At 43.1% G+C, this 19,818-nt stretch overlaps 1 protein-coding gene across 1 annotated transcript in view; it reads left to right on the top strand.

Annotated features, from left to right (window-relative positions):
• The first annotated feature begins 202 nt into the window (after positions 1 to 202).
• The window catches only part of LOC104671760 (ubiquitin-protein ligase E3C), a 108,573-nt gene continuing 88,957 nt past the window's right edge, over positions 203 to 19,818 (top strand). Inside the window, exons 1-7 of the mRNA XM_030932288.1 lie at positions 203 to 273; positions 1,795 to 1,941; positions 7,131 to 7,246; positions 12,129 to 12,286; positions 16,933 to 17,086; positions 17,521 to 17,741; positions 19,610 to 19,761. Coding sequence (XP_030788148.1) covers positions 7,230 to 7,246; positions 12,129 to 12,286; positions 16,933 to 17,086; positions 17,521 to 17,741; positions 19,610 to 19,761 — 702 coding nt within the window. The 5' untranslated portion in view covers positions 203 to 273; positions 1,795 to 1,941; positions 7,131 to 7,229. The remainder of the gene's footprint in view (positions 274 to 1,794; positions 1,942 to 7,130; positions 7,247 to 12,128; positions 12,287 to 16,932; positions 17,087 to 17,520; positions 17,742 to 19,609; positions 19,762 to 19,818) is intronic.

Raw genomic sequence — 19,818 nt, 5'->3', positions numbered from 1 at the left:
ATTCTAAAAATCAGTGGTGATGGTTATATGGCTGTTAATATATTAAATGCGTATTTAGTGGGTGTTACCATTTAAAGAATGAATTTTATGGTATGTGAATTACATCGCCATTAAGTATTTTTAAAGTCTTTACTAGCAAAATGTCATTTTCACTCAATTCTGACCAGTTGCTCCCTCACTCTTCCTTTTATTGTTTAGGAAGAAAGGCGAAGGTTGAAAAATGCAATAATTATCCAGTCATTTATTCGAGGCTATAGAGACAGAAAACAGCAAGTAAGTTTGTTTGTTTTAAAATGAGAAGAATAGTAGGGTATGGGAGAGCTTATTTTAAATATGGTATCTTTGTACACCTTGTTAATGGAAGTCAATGTTGACAATAGTATTCTTCCTAATAAATATTTTTTTTTTTTTTTTTTTTTTTTTTTGAGACGGAGTCTCGCTCTGTCACCCAGGCTGGAGTGCTGTGGCCGGATCTCAGCTCACTGCAAGCTCCGTCTCCCGGGTTCACGCCATTCTCCTGCCTCAGCCTCCCGGGTAGCTGGGACTACAGGCGCCGCCACCTTGCCCGGCTAGTTTTTTGTAGTTTTTAGTAGAGACGGGGTTTCACCGTGTTAGCCAGGATGGTCTTGATCTCCTGACCTCGTGATCCACCCGTCTCGGCCTCCCAAAGTGCTGGGATTACAGGCTTGAGCCACCGCACCCGGCCCCAATAAATAATTTTATTTGTTCTGATTATTTTAAAGATTTATAGATAGGTGAGTTTTTAGGTAATTTTTAAATAATAAAATGCAAACATGGGTCTAACCACAGTTGAAAATCAAAATAGAGGAAAGTCGTGGGAGATTCTTTTTTTTTTTTTTTTTAAATTGAGACTGAGTCTCACTGTGTTGCCCAGGCCAGACTCCAGTGGCATGATCTTGGCTCGCTGCAACCTCTACCTCCTGGATTCAAGCAATTCTACTGCCTCAGCCTCCCGAGTAGCTAGGATTACAGGCGCGTGCCACCGCGCCCAGCTGATTTTTGTATTTTAGTAGACTTGGGGTTTCACCATGTTGGTCAGGCTGGTCTCGAACTCCTGACCTCAAATGATTTGCCTGCCTTGGCCTCCCAAAGTGCTGGGATTACAAGCATAAGCCACTGCGCCTGGCTTGTTTTTGTTTTGTTTTGTTTTTTTGTTTTTGTTTTTTGAGAGTGTCTTGCTCTGTCACCCAGGCTGGAGTGCAGTTGCACAATCTTGGCTCACTGCAAGCTCTGCCCCCAGGTTCAAGCAATTCTCCTGCCCCGGCCTCCTGAGTAGCAGGGACTACAGGTGCATACCACCACAGCTGACTAACTGTTTTTGTATTTTTAGTAGAGATGAGGTTTCACCATGTTGGCAGGCTGGTCTCAAACTCCCGACCTCAGGTGATCCACCCACCTTGACCTCCCAAAGTGCTGGGATTATAGACGTGAGCCACCGTGCCCAGCCTAGCTTTTGTATTTTTAGTAGAGACGGGGTTTCACCATGTTGGCCAGGCTGATCTTGAACTCCTGACCTCAGGTGATCCACCTGCCTTGGCCTCCTGAAGTGCTGGGATTAAAGGCTTGAGCCACCATGCCTGGCCTTTTTTTTTCTTCTTTTTTTTTTTTAACCTTTTTTTCCCCCTATAACTCAACTGTGAGCAAGGACCAATAATGGCGTTTTCGTTGTCAATTTCCACCATTCCTGTAAACACAGCAACGTGTATTTACATCATAAGAATTGTGTGTCCAAATACTATATTTATGGGTCATTTTGTTTTGTTTTTCTTCCAGTATTCCATCCAAAGAAGTGCATTTGATCGCTGTGCCACCTTGTCACAGTCCGGGGGCGCTTTTCCCATTGCTAATGGCCCCAACCTTACCCTTTTGGTAAGGCAGCTTCTGTTTTTTTACAAACAAAATGAAGACTCAAAACGTTTGGTGAGTGTTAACTACATTTTCACTTGTCCTCGTTTACATGTGTTCTACTTTTTTGTTTAAAGTGGAAATGGCGTCTCATCAGAAAGTTAAACAGCTCTCCACTGTGTCCAGGCTTTGCGAACTTCTCAGCTAGCTGTGAGAGATTACCTTTGTGGTGATGTGTTTTACCTCTTAAAATTTGATACACATAAAAATGTGTGTCCAAAAATAGGCTTTTTCGTATTTTTTTACAGTGGAAAACCTTAAGCATTTAAAAAGTAGAATATTTTGCCCACCTATCATGTACCCTGACACAGCCTTAGCAGTTGCCAGCACACCTAGGTCAGTGGGAAGTGCACTCTGAATACCACATCATGATTACCTGCAAACTCTAAAATGCAGGGTCTCAGTGTTTACATATTATTATTATTATATTAGAGATGGGGTCTTGCTCTGTTGCCTTGAATTCCCAGGCTTAAGCAGTCCTCCCACCTCAGCCTCTCAGGTAGCTGGGACTACAGGTGTGTATACCTCTTGTTAATGTTAAGGCTAATTTTTTTATTTTTGTGTAGAGATGAGGTCTTGCTATGTTGTCCAGGCTGTTCGCAAACTCCTAGCCTCAAGTGATTTTCCCTCCCTGGCTTCTCAAAGTGCTGGAATTATAGGCGTGAGCCACTGTACATGATTTAGGGTCTCTTTTTTAGGGGGGCGTTGGGGGAATAGAGCCTTGCTCTGTCACCTAGGCTGGAGTGCAGTGGTGCATTCTTGGTCCACTGCAACCTTCGCTTCTCGGGCCCAAGCAATTCTCATGTCTCAGCCACCTAAGTGGCTGGAATTACGGGCATGTTACCAACATGCCTGGCTAATTTTTCTGTTTTTAGTGGAGACGGGGTTTCACCATGTTGGCCAGACTAGCCTGCAACTCCTGGCCTCAAGTGATGCTCCCACCTCAGCCTCCCAAAGTGCTAGGATTGTAAGCATAAGGCACCACGCCCAGCCTTAGGGTCTCATTTAAAAAAAAAAAAAAATCCCAAATATAATCATAGTTCTCTAACATTTTGTAGGCTTTTGATCTTAGTGCTGAGGAACAGTGTGTATTAATGGTGGAAAATACATCTAGATGCATAGAAGAATGTTTTTAAAAATGGAACTTGTTACTGTCCATTTTCTCAGGGAATATTAAGAGATTTGTATATAATTGTTGGGTTATAAATATTTTTTATATAATTTTATTTATATATATATATATATATATATTTTTTTTTTTCGAGACAGATTCTTGCTTTGTCACCCAGGCTGGAGTGCAGTGGCGTGATCTTGGCTCACTGTAACCTCCACCTCCCAGGTTCAAGTGATTCTCCTGCTTCATCCTCCCAAGTAGCTGGAATTACAGATGTGTACCACCACGCCCAGCTAATTTTTGTATTTTTAGTAGAGATGCGGTGTCGCCATGTTGGGCAGGCTGGTCTCGAATTCCTGGCCTCAGGTGATCCACCTGCCTCGGCCTCCCATAGTGCTGGGATTACAGGCGTCAGCACCGTGCCTGGCCTAGGGTTAAATATGCTATTTATCTTTTTTTTTTTTTTCCTTTTCAAGATGGAGTCTCGCTCACTCTGTCGCCCAGGCTGGAGTGTAGTGGTGTGATCTCAGCTCACTGCAACCTCGTCTCCTGGGTTCAAGCGATTCTCCTACCTGAGCCCCCTGAGTAGCTGGGATTGCAAGCTTATGCCACCACCCCCAGCTAATTTTTTTTTGTATTTTTAGTAGAGGCAGGTTTCACCATGTTGGCCAGGCTCGTCTTGAACTCCTGACCTCAAGTGATGCACCTGCCTCAATATCCCAAAGTACTGGGATTACAGGCATGAACCACCACATCCAGCCAGGTTAAATATATTATTTATTTTTAGATATTTGTGTTTATCTGTGTTAAAAATTTTAAATTGCATGAAAAGGGGAGTATACAGTGAAAAATAAGTCTTCCTTGCTACAAACCATCCCTACTGAATGATCCTACATGAATTAATTACAGCGCGCAAAGGAATACATGATTACTTCACTGGTGTTTGGGCTTTAAAACCCAGCATTGCCTCCGGAGTTGAGCTAAGCTGGAACATGGGGAAAACTTTCTGTAAACCGAGAAAGTGCAGAGAAAGAACTGAGAGCCAGTCTAGAGAGGCAGTGAAAACCGTTGAATCTACCCATTCTAGACTTCAGTTAAGTGCAGGCTCTTTCCAGGCTTTCTGAAGTTGATGAAAAAAAGAATCAGAATAGTACAATGGCAGATAATCGGGCTTGCTTTCTGGAACAGGCTCTCCTGGCCTCACATACTCTAATCTTGTAGATTGCAGGAGCACAGACAGGCAGGTGATGTGAGATGTTGATTGGTGTCTCTCCAGAGCACCTATTACCTTTAAGTGAGGTCCTCAATCTTAGTCATCAATCACGACATGGTTTATAAACATAGTGTAGCTACACAGTCTTGCTTCAGAAGCCATCTGTGAAAAGCCTGGAGGTAAATGAACATATTTGACTTTAGGCTTCGAGCAGATACCAAGCAAATTGCTCATGTGCAGATTCTGAAACCTTAAATAGAATTAAATGTCCTAAGACCCGTCCAGGAAAAGGATAAAAGAAAAGTGGTCTGGACACAGTGGCTCATGCCTGTATTATCAACACTTTGTGGGGCTGAGGTGGGAGGATCCCTCCAGGCCAGGAGTTTGAGACCAGCCTGGCCAAAATACCAGACTCCGCCTATAAAACAAAGCAAAAAATAAATTAGCATGCTGCTGTAGTCCAGCTACTTAGGAGGCTGAGGCAGGAAGATCGTTTGAGCACAGGTATTCAAGGCTGCAGTGAGCTGTGATCCTGCCACTGCACTCCAGCCTGGGCAGTTCAATGTTGATTCAGTTCTCAAGCATAGATGCGATAGCAATAAATTAATCTTAACATAGGGGAAAATGTCTCCTGCCCCCGTCTTCACATCGTTTGCTTTTTACTCTAGGAGGAAGCATAATGCCACTTTTGATAGGTTTTCCAAGCTGTTCTATGCAAAAATCGACATATATGGCTATTTCTTCCTCAACTCCCCCTTTTTAAGCATTTTTTATTATGACTTTAAGTCAAATATGGTACTAAGATGATATTTTATGTACAGTTTAATTCTGTAATTAATAATTGCCTCACTTTTTAGTTGCTTAATTTTCTTTGAATCTTTTGATAAAGTCTTCTTCCAACAGTCCTATTATATAATGTATAGTTATTTTACATCTCATTTGTTAACTGATAATAGAAATTTTAGGAAGAACTACATGTCAGATAGTGAAGGAATTATTCATATCTTATTTGTTCCTGAGAAAATGTGGGCAAGGTAGCTCTGAACACCTCAAAAGAAAGCCTGTGTGTAGGCAAATTAGCTAATATTAGGAGTAGTTCAGAATTATTTCATCCCACCTTAAGACATGCGCTAATTTATTATGCAGAGTGCTTTTGTGTTGGTAATTTCATTGTTAATAGCATTTTATGGCAAAGAAATGTTAATGTCAAAGAAGAAACTACTTAAAAATAATACGCAAAGAAAAGGCTATGTTGCATATTTATATCTAGCTACACTTAAGAGGCTATCTTTGCCGAGTGTGGTGGCTCACGTGTATAATCCCAGCGCTTTGGGAGGCTGAGATTGGCAGATCACTTGAGGCCAGGAGTTCGAGAATAGCCTGGCCCAACATGGCGAAGCCCCATCCCTACTAAAAATAGAAAAATTAGCTGGGCTTGGTGGCAGGCACCCGTAATCTGAGCTACTTGGGAGGCTAAGGCATGAGACTCACTTGAACCTGTTGCAGTGGGCCAAGATTATATCACTGCTCTCTAGCCTGGGTGACAGAGTGAGACTCTGTCTCAAAAGAAAAAACAAAGGCTATCTTTTCATTCTAGATTATTCTAAATGGGCCTTGTGAAAGGAAAAAATAAAATACCAGTCTATTTCACAAAGGTATAGTAGAGAAAGTGGAAGAGATTCCTTGTTAAGTATTGCGTTTTCAAAGTAATAGGGCAGCTTCATACATATTGTCTAGTCAGGCCTCTTGATTACAAGCGACAGAAATCTGCATCTGCCTTTAATGAACTCACTATCCTTTTATCTAGGACAATGGAGAGTTCTGACCAGCCTGGTCAGTGGGGCCATAGGATTGCCTTCCCTATCAAAAAAATGATGGAGTTAGGGAAGGGAAGTATCCAAAAGGAACAGATGCTAGAGACACACAGGCACACACATCTGCAGAGAAAAAAGGTGAAAAGAAACAGATATCCTATGTAACTTGGGATTAATATCGTATTTCTCATTTTTTTTTTTTTGAGACGGAGTCTCGCTCTGTCACCCAGGCTGGAGTGCAGTGGCCGGATCTCAGCTCACTGCAAGCTCCGCCTCCCGGGTTTACGCCATTCTCCTGCCTCAGCCTCCCAAGTAGCTGGGACTACAGGCGCCCGCCACCTCGCCCGGCGAATTTTTTTTGTATTTTTTAGTAGAGACGGGGTTTCACAGTGTTAGCCAGGCTGGTCTCGATCTCCTGACCTCGTGATCCGCCCGTCTCGGCCTCCCAAAGTGCTGGGATTACAGGCTTGAGCCACTGCGCCCGGCCTTATTTTTATTGCAGATTCCTGATTTTTGCAAATGAACTATTTTTGTTTCAGATTGACATGAGCTTTAAGTGTACTTTGTTTTAGTTACTAATTTAGTAATTTAGTACTGATGTATTAAGATTGAAAATGCAAATACTTTTGTTTTTTTGGAGACAGGGTCTCTCTGTCATCCAGGCAGTGTAGTGACTTGATGTTGGCTCACTGCAGCCTCCACCCACACCCCCCAGGTTAAAGTGATCCTCCCATCTCAGCCTCCCAAGTAGCTGGGATTACAGGTGTGTGCTGCCACGCTCAGCTAATTTTTGTATTTTTTGGTAGAGACAGGGTTTCACCATGTTGGCCAACCTCAATGAGCTGCCTGCCTCGGCCTCCCAGAGTTACAGATGTGAGCGACCGCGCCTGGCTGGAAAATGAACATGCCTCTAAATAAAACCTGACTTAGAATATTTACTTACCATCTTTTGATTGGGTTTGATTAAATGTGCATTGCCGCTTAAGGAAATTTGGGGTATTATGTAAATTAGCAAACTTAAATTTTCATTGAGAGTTATGTATTGTATGTTTTGCTGTTTCAGATATGGCTCTATCAGAACTTAATTAAACACAGCTCTCTGTTTGTCAAGCAGTTGGATGGATCTGAGAGACTTACATGCTTATTTCAAATAAAAAGATTGATGAGCCTCTGTTGCAGGTAAAATTCTATTGTAAGTCAGCAACGTATATAATGTATTGATCACCTTGTTTTAGGAGAATACCTTTTGACTTTTATTTTCAGAGACAGTGACTTTTCCATACTTTTTTTTTTTCTTTTTTTAATGAGATCGTGGACTTCTTTTTTTTTTTTTTTGAGACGGAGTCTCTCTGTCTCCCAGGCTGTAATGCAGTGGTGCGATCTCGGCTCATTGCAAACTCCGCCTCCCGAGTTCACACCATTCTCCTGCCTCAGCCTCCCGAGCAGCTGGGATTACAGGTGCCCCCCACCACGCCCGGCTAATTTTTTGTGTTTTTGGTAGAGACGGGGTTTCACCGTGTTAGCCAGGATGGTCTCAATCTCCTGACCTCATGATCTGCCCGCCTCGGCCTCCCAAAGTGCTGGGATTACAGGTGTGAGCCACCGCGCCTGGCCATGGACTTCTATACATTACAATTTTTACTCTAGGTGATTCAGGCCGGCGTGAGATATAAATGAAGACACATATATCAGTATCTTTCAGATGACTTTTTCTTTCAAGGATGCCCTGGAATTATCTTGTGAATGCTGGCCATCCTGGTTACTGGAGAATGGAAGGCCAGCCAAAAGAGGACTCCTAATGTGTGAGAATGATTCCATTCCATAGGGGTCTCCACCAAAATGCAGTTTGAAAGCCCCTTCTTTAGAATACACCTTTCATCAGGCTTTTTATTATTTATGTAGGAACTCAACATAAGCCACTGCCGTGACTTTCTTGCATTCAGTGTCCAAAAGAACACGTGTAAGTGATGCGAATTATATTGCCTGAATATAACACCTTTACCAGTTTTTAATTGCTTATGTCTCAACAGTAGTAAAATTTTCAAATGATTCTGAATCTTCAGTATAATTTCAGTTAATTTTCTGGACACTGCCTGTAATATTTGTTTAGGATTACTATCAGAACTAGTCTTTTTTAACTGATTTTTCCAAAATACTTATCTGGACCAAAGATAGGAATAAAGAACCTATTAGTAGAAGAGAGAACCAGGAGGATCCCAGATGCCAGTAATTCATATTTTTTCTAACTTATTTATTTGATAAACTTTTAGTTTGAAAAACACATTGTATACATTCTTTCTGTAAAGCAGGAGTTTGCAAACTTTTTCTGTAAATGGCGAGATAGCAAGTATTTTAGGGTTTGTGGTCCACATATGGTCTCTATTATATATTTTTCTTGCCTTTTGCTTACAATTGTTTAAAAATAAAGGAATCATGCTTCACTCAACAACTGTACAAAAAACAGCCCTAGGGCTGGTTTGGCCTGTGGGTTGTAGTTTGTAAAACACCTCTAACGTAACTTTTGAATGTATTTGTATAAGCAAATAATCTAAATATAATTATTCTTTTCCCAACTTTTATTTTTAAAAATTTCTAATACAAGAAACTCTTGATGCCCAGGAGTTCAAGGCTGCAGTGAGCTGTGATTGTGCTATTGAACTCCCGTTTGGGCAGCAGAGCAATACCATGTTTCTTTTTTATTATTTATTTATTTTTATTTATTTATTTATTTTTATTTTTGAGATAGAGTCTTGCTCTGTCACCCAGGCTGGAGTGCAGTGGCGCAATCTTGGCTCACTGCAACCTCTACCTCCTGGGTTCAAGCAGTTCTCCTACCCCAGCCTCTTGAGTAGCTGGGACCACAGGTATGTGCCACCACATCCAGCTAATTTTTGTATTTTTAGTAGAGACATGGTTTTGCCATGTTGGCCAGGCTGGTCTCGAACTCCTGACCTCAGTTCATCCACCTGCCTTGGCCTCCCAAAGTGCTGGGATTACAGGCGTGAGCCACCGTGCCCAGCTAAATCCATGTTTCTTTAACAGCAACGACAAAACACTCCTCCTCATCTCTCCTCTTTTTTTTGAGACGGAGTCTCGCTCTGTCGCCCAGGCTGGAGGGCAGTGGCCGGATCTCAGCTCACTGCAAGCTCCGCCTCCCGGGTTTACGCCATTCTCCTGCCTCAGCCTCCCAGGTAGCTGGGACTATAGGCGCCCGCCACCTCGCCCGGCTAGTTTTTTGTATTTTTTTTTTTTAGTAGAGACGGGGTTTCACCGTGTTAGCCAGGATGGTCTCGATCTCCTGACCTTGTGATCCGCCCGTCTCGGCCTCCCAAAGTGCTGGGATTACAGGCTTGAGCCACCGCGCCCGGCCCTTTCCTCTTTAATCTCATTAAGGTCTCATGTATTTTTAAAAATACAGTGTGTTTTAGTGGTCTGCTTATAGGTAGAGAGCGCCCTGTAAGGAGCCCGTTTTTCTTTTCTTTTTTCTTTTTTCTTTTTTTTGAGACGGTGTCTTGCTCTGTCACCCAGGCTGGAGTGCAGTGGCGCGATCTCGGCTCACTGCAAGCTCCGCCTCCCGGGTTCACGCCATTCTCCTGCCTCAGCCTCCTGGGTAGCTGGGACTACAGGTGCTCGCCACCTCGCCCGGCTAGTTTTTTGTATTTTTAGTAGAGACGGAGTTTCACCGTATTAGCCAGGATGGTCTCGATCTCCTGACCTCGTGATCCGCCTGCCTGGGCTTCCCAAAGTGCTGGGATTACAGGCGTGAGCCACCGCGCCCGGCCAAGCAGCCCGTTTTGCTTGGCTTGGCCTCATTTGTATTTTGAGAGATCTTTGTTTTCTGTGAGGTCACAGAGGCTCAAGTGCTCTCTCTGCCCCAGGCCTGGGGCTGTTTTCTCTAAGGAGCACTGATTCTTTTTGATGAGAAATGAATTTTAACAAAATGTAAATGTTAGAAATTGTATTTCAAGTGTGTGTGAGTAATTCGTTAGTCTTACCTGCCATGTGCCAGAACGTTGAGTTTTTCTTTTTCTATAAATGTGGCCTTCCAGAACCACCTGTAACTCCTTTTATGACTAATCACATACATATTTTAATGCTGTTGAACATTCCGAAGTCATGGAATCACTGGGTCACATGGTAGTTACATATTTCACTTTAGAAGAAACTACCAAACTTAGAACAGCAGCATACGAGAGACGCAGTCCCTCCGTATCCTGAACCCTTGGTATTGACAGCTGTCCAAAGCCAGCCATTCTGATGGCTGTGTAGTTGTATTTTATTGTGATTGGAATTTGTATTTCCTGGATCACTAATGATGGTGGGTGTTTTTCAGGAGCATACTGGTCACTCACATGGCTATTCTTCAAGAGTCTGCTCAAATCTTTCACTTTTTTAAGTGGGTTGTCTCTTGACAATATGGATGTCCTTTTCCCATCCAAGGCTGTCCCCATAACCCTGGAGCTACATCCTGTGGTGTCTCTCACTCGAGGCACCATTCCAACACTTTTCCCTGTTGCATCATCAGGTTTCTCTCTCACATGGGATCAGCAGCACACATGCTGCTGACTTTCCGGGTTGACAAGAGGCTCTCCCACTGCCCGCCACCGCCCTTTGTGGCTATCCGCTTGTTATGTGTAGCCTCACTCCTCCTGCACTCCTACACCCCTCAGGAGACACCAGTGTGGTGCTGAGGAGAAAGTTGTGAAAAGGGCAAAAGCAAAACAAGGTCTTGCTGGGTGTCCTGCCCGCTGGGCAGGGGTGTCCTACCCCCTGTCTCTCCTGGGCTTTGCGGCTCTATCAAGACAGAAGGCAGCCTGCAGTAAGCAGATGAGCTGCGTAGACACACCCCACCCAGAGCCCTGCACGTTATTCGCCTCCTGGCAGGGCAGAATGCTTTTGTCACATAGAGAAGTCAGTTTCAGTGAGGCACCAAACAGCCTCCTGGGTCCCTCATTAAAGGTGATGTGTGATTAGATGGATTCTGTTTTTTTAAAAAAAGGAAAAATAGCTATAAAATACATTGTGGAGACAACAGGATAAATCTGAAAATAAGTTCGGTGTTAGACAAAGTTTTTGATAGAAAAAAGGATTAGAGTAGGGGAGAAAAAGGGAGGAATGGACTAGAGACAACCAAGAAGAAACTTTTGTGGGTGACAGATGTGTTCTGTGTCTTGATTGGTGTGACCGGTCCAGACTTATTGTACTGCCCTCTTTAAATGGATAACTAAGCCTTCCCTTCTGCCTGCAGTTCTTCTCATAGTAAGAAGGGAAGCCTTAGTCAAAATGGGAGTTGACTTAGGATCAGAAATATATCATTGTTCTATTTGGGGGATATTGCAGGCATGGAAAGTCTCAAAAGCATCTTTAAGGAGATGATATGCACTGTTAAAGAGATTCGTATCTCAGTTTGATTAAATGCAGCTTATTGGTACAATTCATGGATTATAATACTTCTTATAGTGTTTTGTAATCTTTAATTTTTCATGTTCGTTTCTCCACTGTCCATTTTTCTTGTCTGTGAACTTAGTGCCAGACAATTTAACGAGAATTCTTTTAAAAACTGTCTGAATGACTGAATGTTAGTTGGATATTTCCCTGTCTATCTGTAAGATGTCCCTTTTTTCAGAGATACTCTTGTACTGGAATAGTTTCTTTTTTTTTTTTTTTTTTTTTTTTTTTGAGACGGAGTCTCGCTCTGTCGCCCGGGCTGGAGTGCAGTGGCCGGATCTCAGCTCACTGCAAGCTCCGCCTCCCGGGTTTACGCCATTCTCCTGCCTCAGCCTCCCGAGTAGCTGGGACTACAGGCGCCCGCCACCTCACCCGGCTAGTTTTTTGTATTTTTTAGTAGAGACGGGGTTTCACCATGTTAGCCAGGATGGTCTCGATCTTCTGACCTCGTGATCCGCCCGTCTCGGCCTCCCAAAGCGCTGGGATTACAGGCTTGAGCCACCGCGCCCGGCCTGGAATAGTTTCTTAACCATTGTCACTGAGAGTAACTTGGGGAAACTAGTGACATTTTGCCATTCAGGCAGTATGTGAATACTTTCTTTCATTTTTACAGGTTGCTGCAAAACTGTAATGATGACAGTTTGAATGTTGCGCTTCCAATGAGAATGCTTGAAGTGTTTTCGTCTGAGGAGACTTACTTGCCTGTTTTACAAGATGCTAGCTATGTGGTGTCAGTGACTGAACAGATTTTGCACTGCATGATTCACAATGGTGAGTAACAGGCAGGGTGAGAACTGTGGCTCAGCCTCCTGATGGGGAGTGAGCAGAGGCCAGCCTGCTGCTGTGAGCCTGTGCACTCAGTCTCAGTGTCAGAGTGGCACTGGTGTCCCAGACGCCTTGTGCTCCATCCACAGGTGCCCACCAGAGTCCCAGATTCCAGCATCTGTCCTTGGCTCCACCCACTCTGAAAATTCAGAAACATGCTACTCTCTTTGCCTTTTTCTTTTGCTTGGAAATGAACAGAACTGACGTATACTTTCATCAGTTGTCCTGTCATCCAAGATTTGTGTCTGCAGTGCAGCACACTTGTACTGGAAGGTGCACTTGGATAAATCAAGGCATAGCTCAACACAAAGCATCCGGCTTACACCCGGAAGACATCAACATCACTTGATTGCCTTGAGCTAATACTAGCCCAAAAACCCAACCAATACTACTACCAAATTAATATATATTAAACCATTCACAAATATAAAAGTATAGGAGATAGAAAATTTTACTTTGGCGCCATAGATACAGTACCGCAAGGGAAAGATGAAAAAAAAAATTAACCAAGCACAAAATAGCAAGGACTCACCCCTATACCTTCTGCATAATGAGCTAACTAGAGATCATTTCGCAAAGAGAACTAAAGCCAAATACCCCGAAACCAGACGAGCTACCCAAAAACAGCTGAAAGAGCGCACCCGTCTATGTAGCAAAATAGTGGGAAGATTTCTGGGTAGAGGTGATAAGCCTACCGAGCCTGGCGATAGCTGGTTATCCAAGATAGAATCTTAGTTCAGCCTTAAGCTTACCCACAGAACCATCAGTCCCCCTGTAAGCTTAATTGTTAGTCTAAAGAGGGACCGCTCTTTAGACACTAGGAAAAAACTTTATATAGAGAGTAAAAAGCCTAACCCCCATAGTTGGCCCAAAAGCAGCCATCAATTAAGAAAGCGTTCAAGCTCAACGTCAGTTACCTGAAGAAACCCCAAACATCTCACTGAACTCCTCACATTACGTTGGATTAATCTATTATGTCATAGAAGCAATAATGCTAGCATTAGTAGCATGAATATGTTCTCCTACGCATAAGCCTAAATCAGATCGAAAACCTTCACCGATACTTAACAGCCCAGTACTAATAAATATAAACAGGCCAGTATTACTCATACTGTTAATCCAACACAGGCATGCTCTCAAGGAAAGGTTAAAAAAAGTAAAAGGAACTCGGCAAACCTAACCCCGCCTGTTTACCGAAAACATCACCTCTAGCATTACTAATATTAGAGGCACTGCCTGCCCAGTGACACATGTTTAACGGCCGCGGTACCCTGACCGTGCAAAGGTAGCATAATCACTTGTTCTTTACAAGTCCTTGTTCCAGTACAAGTCCTTCACCTGAGCAGGAAGGGCTCTTACCGCCTCCTGGTCATTCTGAGTGAATGGGAAAGGTAGTGCCACCAATGTATGAGTTGAACATCACTCCAAGAGCCTTATGAAAAAGTAAATTTTGTTAAATGAGTTTTCTTCCAAGAATGATGTCCTCTCACGTTAATTCAGTAGAAGAGAATAGGATATTTAGTTTGAATTTTCTAACTCAGTGCTAAAGTTTTAATACATTGATAATGCTCCTAAAATGACTACATTGTAGAAGCTATAATGAACTATGTCTGAGACCCTTGAGGACACATTAGTGACACTTTTTGGAGAAAAGGTATGAAATAAACATGATTTTTAAGCTTTTATGAAATGAGCAGTATAAATCCTAAAACAAACTTTCGGTTCCAACATCCTCATAGGTAGAAACGCAAGCACTTCAGGACTCCTGGACTTGAGAAATATTTGTCAGCATTAAAAATGTGTGCGAGACTAGTTGTGAAGGGAGGTCTAGAAAGCTATGGCTACAGATAGAATTATAAGTAGCTGTGCTTTTGTTCATTTGAAGTCATAGTCTAGGTTACATCTAGCAGACTTGAAATGTGGACCACTTGGTCCTCTGTTAAAACTGCAGAAAGTAAATTCATATTTATTTCAACCCTTCTGCTTGGCATATTACTATTTTTTAGACACCTTAGTTTGTTGAAAACTTAGGGAAACAGTATTCTGAGTTAATTAAAAGTAAACTGAAAGTTGTGGAATTTGATCTTTTAAAAACTAATAACTGGCCGGGCGTGGTGGCTCAAGCCTGTAATCCCAGCACTGTGGGGAGGCCGAGACGGGCGGATCACGAGGTCAGGAGATCGAGACCAGCCTGGCTAACACTGTGAAACCCCGTCTCTACTAAAAATACAAAAAACTAGCCGGGCGAGGTGGCGGGCGCCTGTAGTCCCAGCTACTCGGGAGGCTGAGGCAGGAGAATGGCATGAACCCGGGAGGCAGAGCTTGCAGTGAGCTGAGATCCGGCCACTGCACGCCAGCCTGGGCGACAGAGCCAGACTCCGTCTCAAAAAAAAAAAAAAAACTAATAATTAAAAGTGGTTCATTGTATTAGTTGACATATATACTGTTTTAAGACTGAGCATTCGAGAATTTGTACTTGTTTTCTAAAATTGTAAGGAAGATAGTTAAGAAATATGCATTATTTGAAATGTGTCCCAATAGAAGAAATGCTTTAAAATCTTCCACAGAAACTGCTGCTTCTAGCATCTTCTCTGGTACAGCAGTTGTTTTACTTCCTAACAGTCTATAAAATTTTAGCCTTTTTAAATTGTAGTATAATTATTTGTATTGTTATTGCACGTTATGTGCCGTGAAGCTTTTTAACCTTTGCGACAGAACCTCTGTCATGTTGTCCGTCTGTTCAGTATGTGCAGTGTTAGTTACGTTACATTGTTAGTTACGTTAGTCAGTTTTTTAAAGTCTCGATGTATTTTTTTTTTTTTTTTTTTTTTTTTGAGCGGAGTCTCGCTCTGCCGCCCAGGCTGGAGTGCGGTAGCTGGATCTCAGCTCACTGCAAGCTCCGCCTTCCGGGTTCACGCCATTCTCCTGCCTCAGCCTCCTGAGTAGCTGGGACTACAGGCGCCTGCCACCTCGCCCGGCTAGTTTTTTGTGTTTTTTAGTAGAGATGGGGTTTCACTGTGTTAGCCAGGATGGTCTCGATCTCCTGACCTCGTGATCCGCCCTTCTCAGCCTCCCAAAGTGCTGGGATTACAGATTTTTATCTTTTTAGTTTCATAGCAAAAGAGCTTTCAAGCTTTCATATTGAGTTTCACTAGTTATCAGTATACACTGCGTTTGACATTTGACGGGGTAGTTACAAAGTGGGTCTAATGATAAAGTACTGAGTATGCGTTGTTTAGTGATCTTCACTCAAATATGAAGCTGTGTAGGACTGTTTCAAAAACAGCCCACGCAGATGGATTGTTTTTAATGTGCTACCAAATATGCTTGTATATGATGAGATACTCAAGAATTGCACTTGAACGTTGTTCTTATTCTATAAAAATGGAGTAAATGATTCTGAAAGAATATATTATTTGGATCACTCTTGATACCCAGAGTTTATGTTCACTGCCCCCCACCCAGAGTTCCTATCAAAAGCATAGGCTGGAAATTTTTTTTTTTTTTTTTTTTTTTTTTTTTTTTTTTTTTTGAGACGGAGTCTCGCTCTGTCGCCCAGGCTGGAGTGCAGTGGCCGGATCTCAGCTCACTGCAAGCTCCGCCTCCCGGGTCCACGCCATTCTCCTGCCTCAGCCTCCCGAGTAGCTGGGACTACAGGCGCCGCCATCTCGCCCGGCTAATTTTTTTTTTGTATTTTCTAAGTGGAGACAGGGTTTCACTGTGTTAGCCAGGATGGTCTCGACCTCCTGACCTTGTGATCCGCCCGCCTCGGCCTCCCAAAGTGCTGGGATTACAGGCTTGAGCCACCGCGCCCGGCCAGCATAGGCTGGAAATTTTAAGAGGTTCTGAAAGTTGTTTCAGTTTACGTATAAGTTGCCTTTAAACTGTTAACTTCTTCAGTTCCCAGATTGTGGTCTCCAAGTACATCATCTCCTCTAAAAGGAGCTTAAGAGTTCCTGGAGAAAAGGCTGATTGCAGGGTGGGACGCAGGAGTACCAGTGACCCTGGGGCTCAGGAGCCTCCTAAAGCCCACCCCAGGGCCCCAGGTGGAGCAGTGTGAGGTCGGGACTATAGTGGAATGAAACGTACCAATATGTTCAACTCTATGAGTTCAACATGGTGTTTAAAAAATGCACAAATCAGGGACAAATTATAAAATCACAATATTTGGTCCTTATTCAGTTCCTGATGCAAGCAAACTAGTTAAACAGAATTGCTAACATGAGACAATTGGACACTTGAACACTGACTAGATATTTGTGGCATTAAGGAACTCCTCTTCATTTATTTTAGCTGTGATAATGGTTTTAAAAATAGTCTCTTAATGATATACTAAAATAATTACATCTTAGACTTCCTTCCAAATGAGTGTATACAGGTGAAATGAGCTTGGCTGTAGTTGACAGTTGCTGGTACTTGAGGTTTATATACCTTTCAGCTGCCTATATATTTATTTAGTTTTCCTTACCGTTAAAGAACTAACTTAAGTTTGGACCTGTAGAGATTGTGAAAAGGATTTAAAAATTGGCAAGTTTTTTCCCTTATTACAAGAAAATATGTAAAAAATTTTAAATGTGTGTTTTTCCTTGTAGGGTATTATAGGTCTCTCTATTTGTTGATTAACAGCAAGCTTCCATCAAGTATTGAATATTCTGATTTATCTCGAGTTCCTATAGCAAAAATTTTGCTAGAGAATGTTCTAAAACCATTGCACTTTATTTACAACTCCTGTCCGGAAGGTGCGAGGTGAGACTGGAATGGATTTCTTGATTTTGTCATTTCACAAGATCTGTATCTGATTGTAACTTTTACATAGGATGTGATTTTCAATATAGACTTAAAAGTCAGATTTTTACTTGATTAGTGTTGGTTTAGTTTATAGGAAAGTGTACTTTTTCTTTCTGGCCTGTAGCCTAATATAAATTTGTGATTCTGATAACGTGGCTATTTTCCTGCTTTTCTAAGTAACTCAAAAATTAATGAAAACATGGTAGTTACCTTAATAGAGAAGACATTAAGTGTACTTTAGGTTGATCTAGTTGATATTAAAATGGTTAACTTGGCTAATTTAGAAGAGTAGTTTATCTTTTTAGAAGGATATTTTGAAAGGTTATTTTAATCAGGGTTTGGGTGGACAGTATAATTTGATTTTATAAAAAGCTTCTATTTTTCTTTTTCAGGCAACAAGTTTTTACAGCCTTCACAGAGGAGTTTCTGGCAGCACCTTTTACAGATCAGATTTTTCATTTCATCATTCCGGCGCTAGCAGATGCACAGACCGTTTTCCCTTATGAGCCCTTTCTGAATGCACTGTTGTTAATAGAGAGTAGATGTTCAAGAAAGAGTGGTGGAGCGCCCTGGCTTTTCTATTTCGTTTTAACTGTTGGTGAAAATTATTTGGGTATGAAATACAAGATCTTTTTTACCTGAACACACAGATGGGTAGCATTGGCAGATGAGTCAAGAGAAGGCCATGTGGTGGCAGGTGTTATGGAAAGGTGGGCCTCTCCTGGAAGTGTGTATTTGCTGAAGGGCTGTGGTATGGGCAGCGTTCCTGGGGAGACTTTCCAGATACAGTGGAAAAGACTGACATATATAGATGTCTTATGGGGCCACACGGATTATTTTAATAGAGTTAACGGAGTTAAATGGGAAAGCTCTTCTGTGAGTCAGGCCGTTTCCCTACCTCTGCTAAACTTCCAGTGTGCCTCTTCTAGAACAACATCTTCCTGTAGTATGTTTGAAAACATACATACATACATGCATGAATTATTCATGAAAGAAATACAGGAAAACCCGAAAACCAAACTTGTTGTGGGGCAGGGGCGGAGGGGAGACGGAGTCTCGCTCTGTTGCCAGGCTGGAGTGCAGTGGCTCCATCTCAGCTCACTGCAACCTCCGCCTCCCGGGTTCAAGTGATTCTCCTGCCTCAGCCTCCTGAATAGCTGGGACTACAGGCGCGCGTCACCACACCCAGCTAATTTTTATATTTTTAGCAGAGACGGGGTTTCACTATGTTGGCCAGGATGGTCTCAATCTCTTGACCTCATTATCTGCCCACCTCGGCCTTCCAAAGTGCTGGGATTACAGGCTTGAGCCACTGCGCCCAGCCCAAACTGTTTTTCTTACTCTCTCACTCAACACTGAAAAATTCTGTGAGCAGAAATGTGGGTGTGGTTTTTTTTCCCACTTACCAAGCAGTTCTGCAGTGGACACCAACTAGGTATTCTACAGTTCAGTTCAATTCTGATGCCGTCCACCCAGAGATAATGTCAAATCGCATCATCTGAGGGCTTAGTCCTGCAAGACTACACCCACTTCCGAGGCTGATTACAAGTAGTAGGTTGTCACCTATACTTGTGACCAACCTGCAAAAATGGGGGCTCCTCAGCCCCTCCTTGGGTTTGGGAATTGACTAGGACAGCTCACAGAACTCGGGAAGCTGAGGTGTGCAGGAATGCCAAGCTTCCGTGCCTTCTCCAGGCACTGCACGCTCTCAGCACCTCCCTGTGTTCAGCTCATTGTGTCTTCCTGTTGAGTTTTATGGTGCTGCTTCTCCAGTGTCCCTCCCCACAGACAGCCCCTTGGAAGCTGGTGTGTGGGGCTGAACGTTCCAACTCTCTGATCACTGCGTTTTTCTGGTGAAAAGCCCCATTCTGAGTCCCCTAGATGGCCTCACCATAAGTCACTTCAGTGCATAAACTCAAGTATGATCACAAAGGGCTGGCTATGAATAACAGGAGACACTTACCTTACAGGAAATTCCAAGAGTTGTAGGTGCTTTCTGACATGAACGGGGACAAAATCTAAATATGTTTCCTATTATAACACAGTTAGAATTTTAAAAATAAGATCTGGTCAAAAATGCCTCTCTCCATCTGAGGAAAAATGGCGTCGTTTTCCATTTTAAAAAATAATGTTTGGCCGGGCGCGGTGGCTCAAGCCTGTAATCCCAGCACTTTGGGAGGCCGAGACGGGTGGATCACGAGTTCAGGAGATCGAGACCATCCTGGCTAACATGGTGAAACCCCGTCTCTACTAAAAATACAAAAACTAGCCGGGCGAGGTGGCGGCTAGTAGCCTGTAGTCCCAGCTACTCGGGAGGCTGAGGCAGGAGAATGGCGTAAACCCGGGAGGCGGAGCTTGCAGTGAGCTGAGATCCGGCCACTGCACTCCAGTCCGGGCAACAGAGCGAGACTCCGCCTCAAAAAAAAAAATAATAATAATAATGTTTAACTAAAATACGTTTTAACTGATTGTTTTACAAAGGGGCCCTCTCTGAGGAAGGGCTGCTGGTGTATTTGCGGGTGCTGCAGACCTTCCTCTCTCAGTTACCAGTCTCTCCTGCCAGCGCGAGCTGTCACGACTCAGCCAGTGACTCCGAGGAGGAGAGTGAAGAAGCCGACAAGCCCTCAAGCCCGGTAAGCCCCGTGCCCTGCATCTGAGGCCTGCGATGCAAGCGGCCCCATGGGATCTTC

The sequence above is a fragment of the Rhinopithecus roxellana genome, chromosome 6, assembly GCF_007565055.1.
Source record: "Rhinopithecus roxellana isolate Shanxi Qingling chromosome 6, ASM756505v1, whole genome shotgun sequence".
Taxonomy (NCBI): domain Eukaryota; kingdom Metazoa; phylum Chordata; class Mammalia; order Primates; family Cercopithecidae; genus Rhinopithecus; species Rhinopithecus roxellana.
The sequence above is the reverse complement of the archived record's forward strand: the minus strand, read 5'-3'. Positions and strand labels throughout refer to the sequence as shown.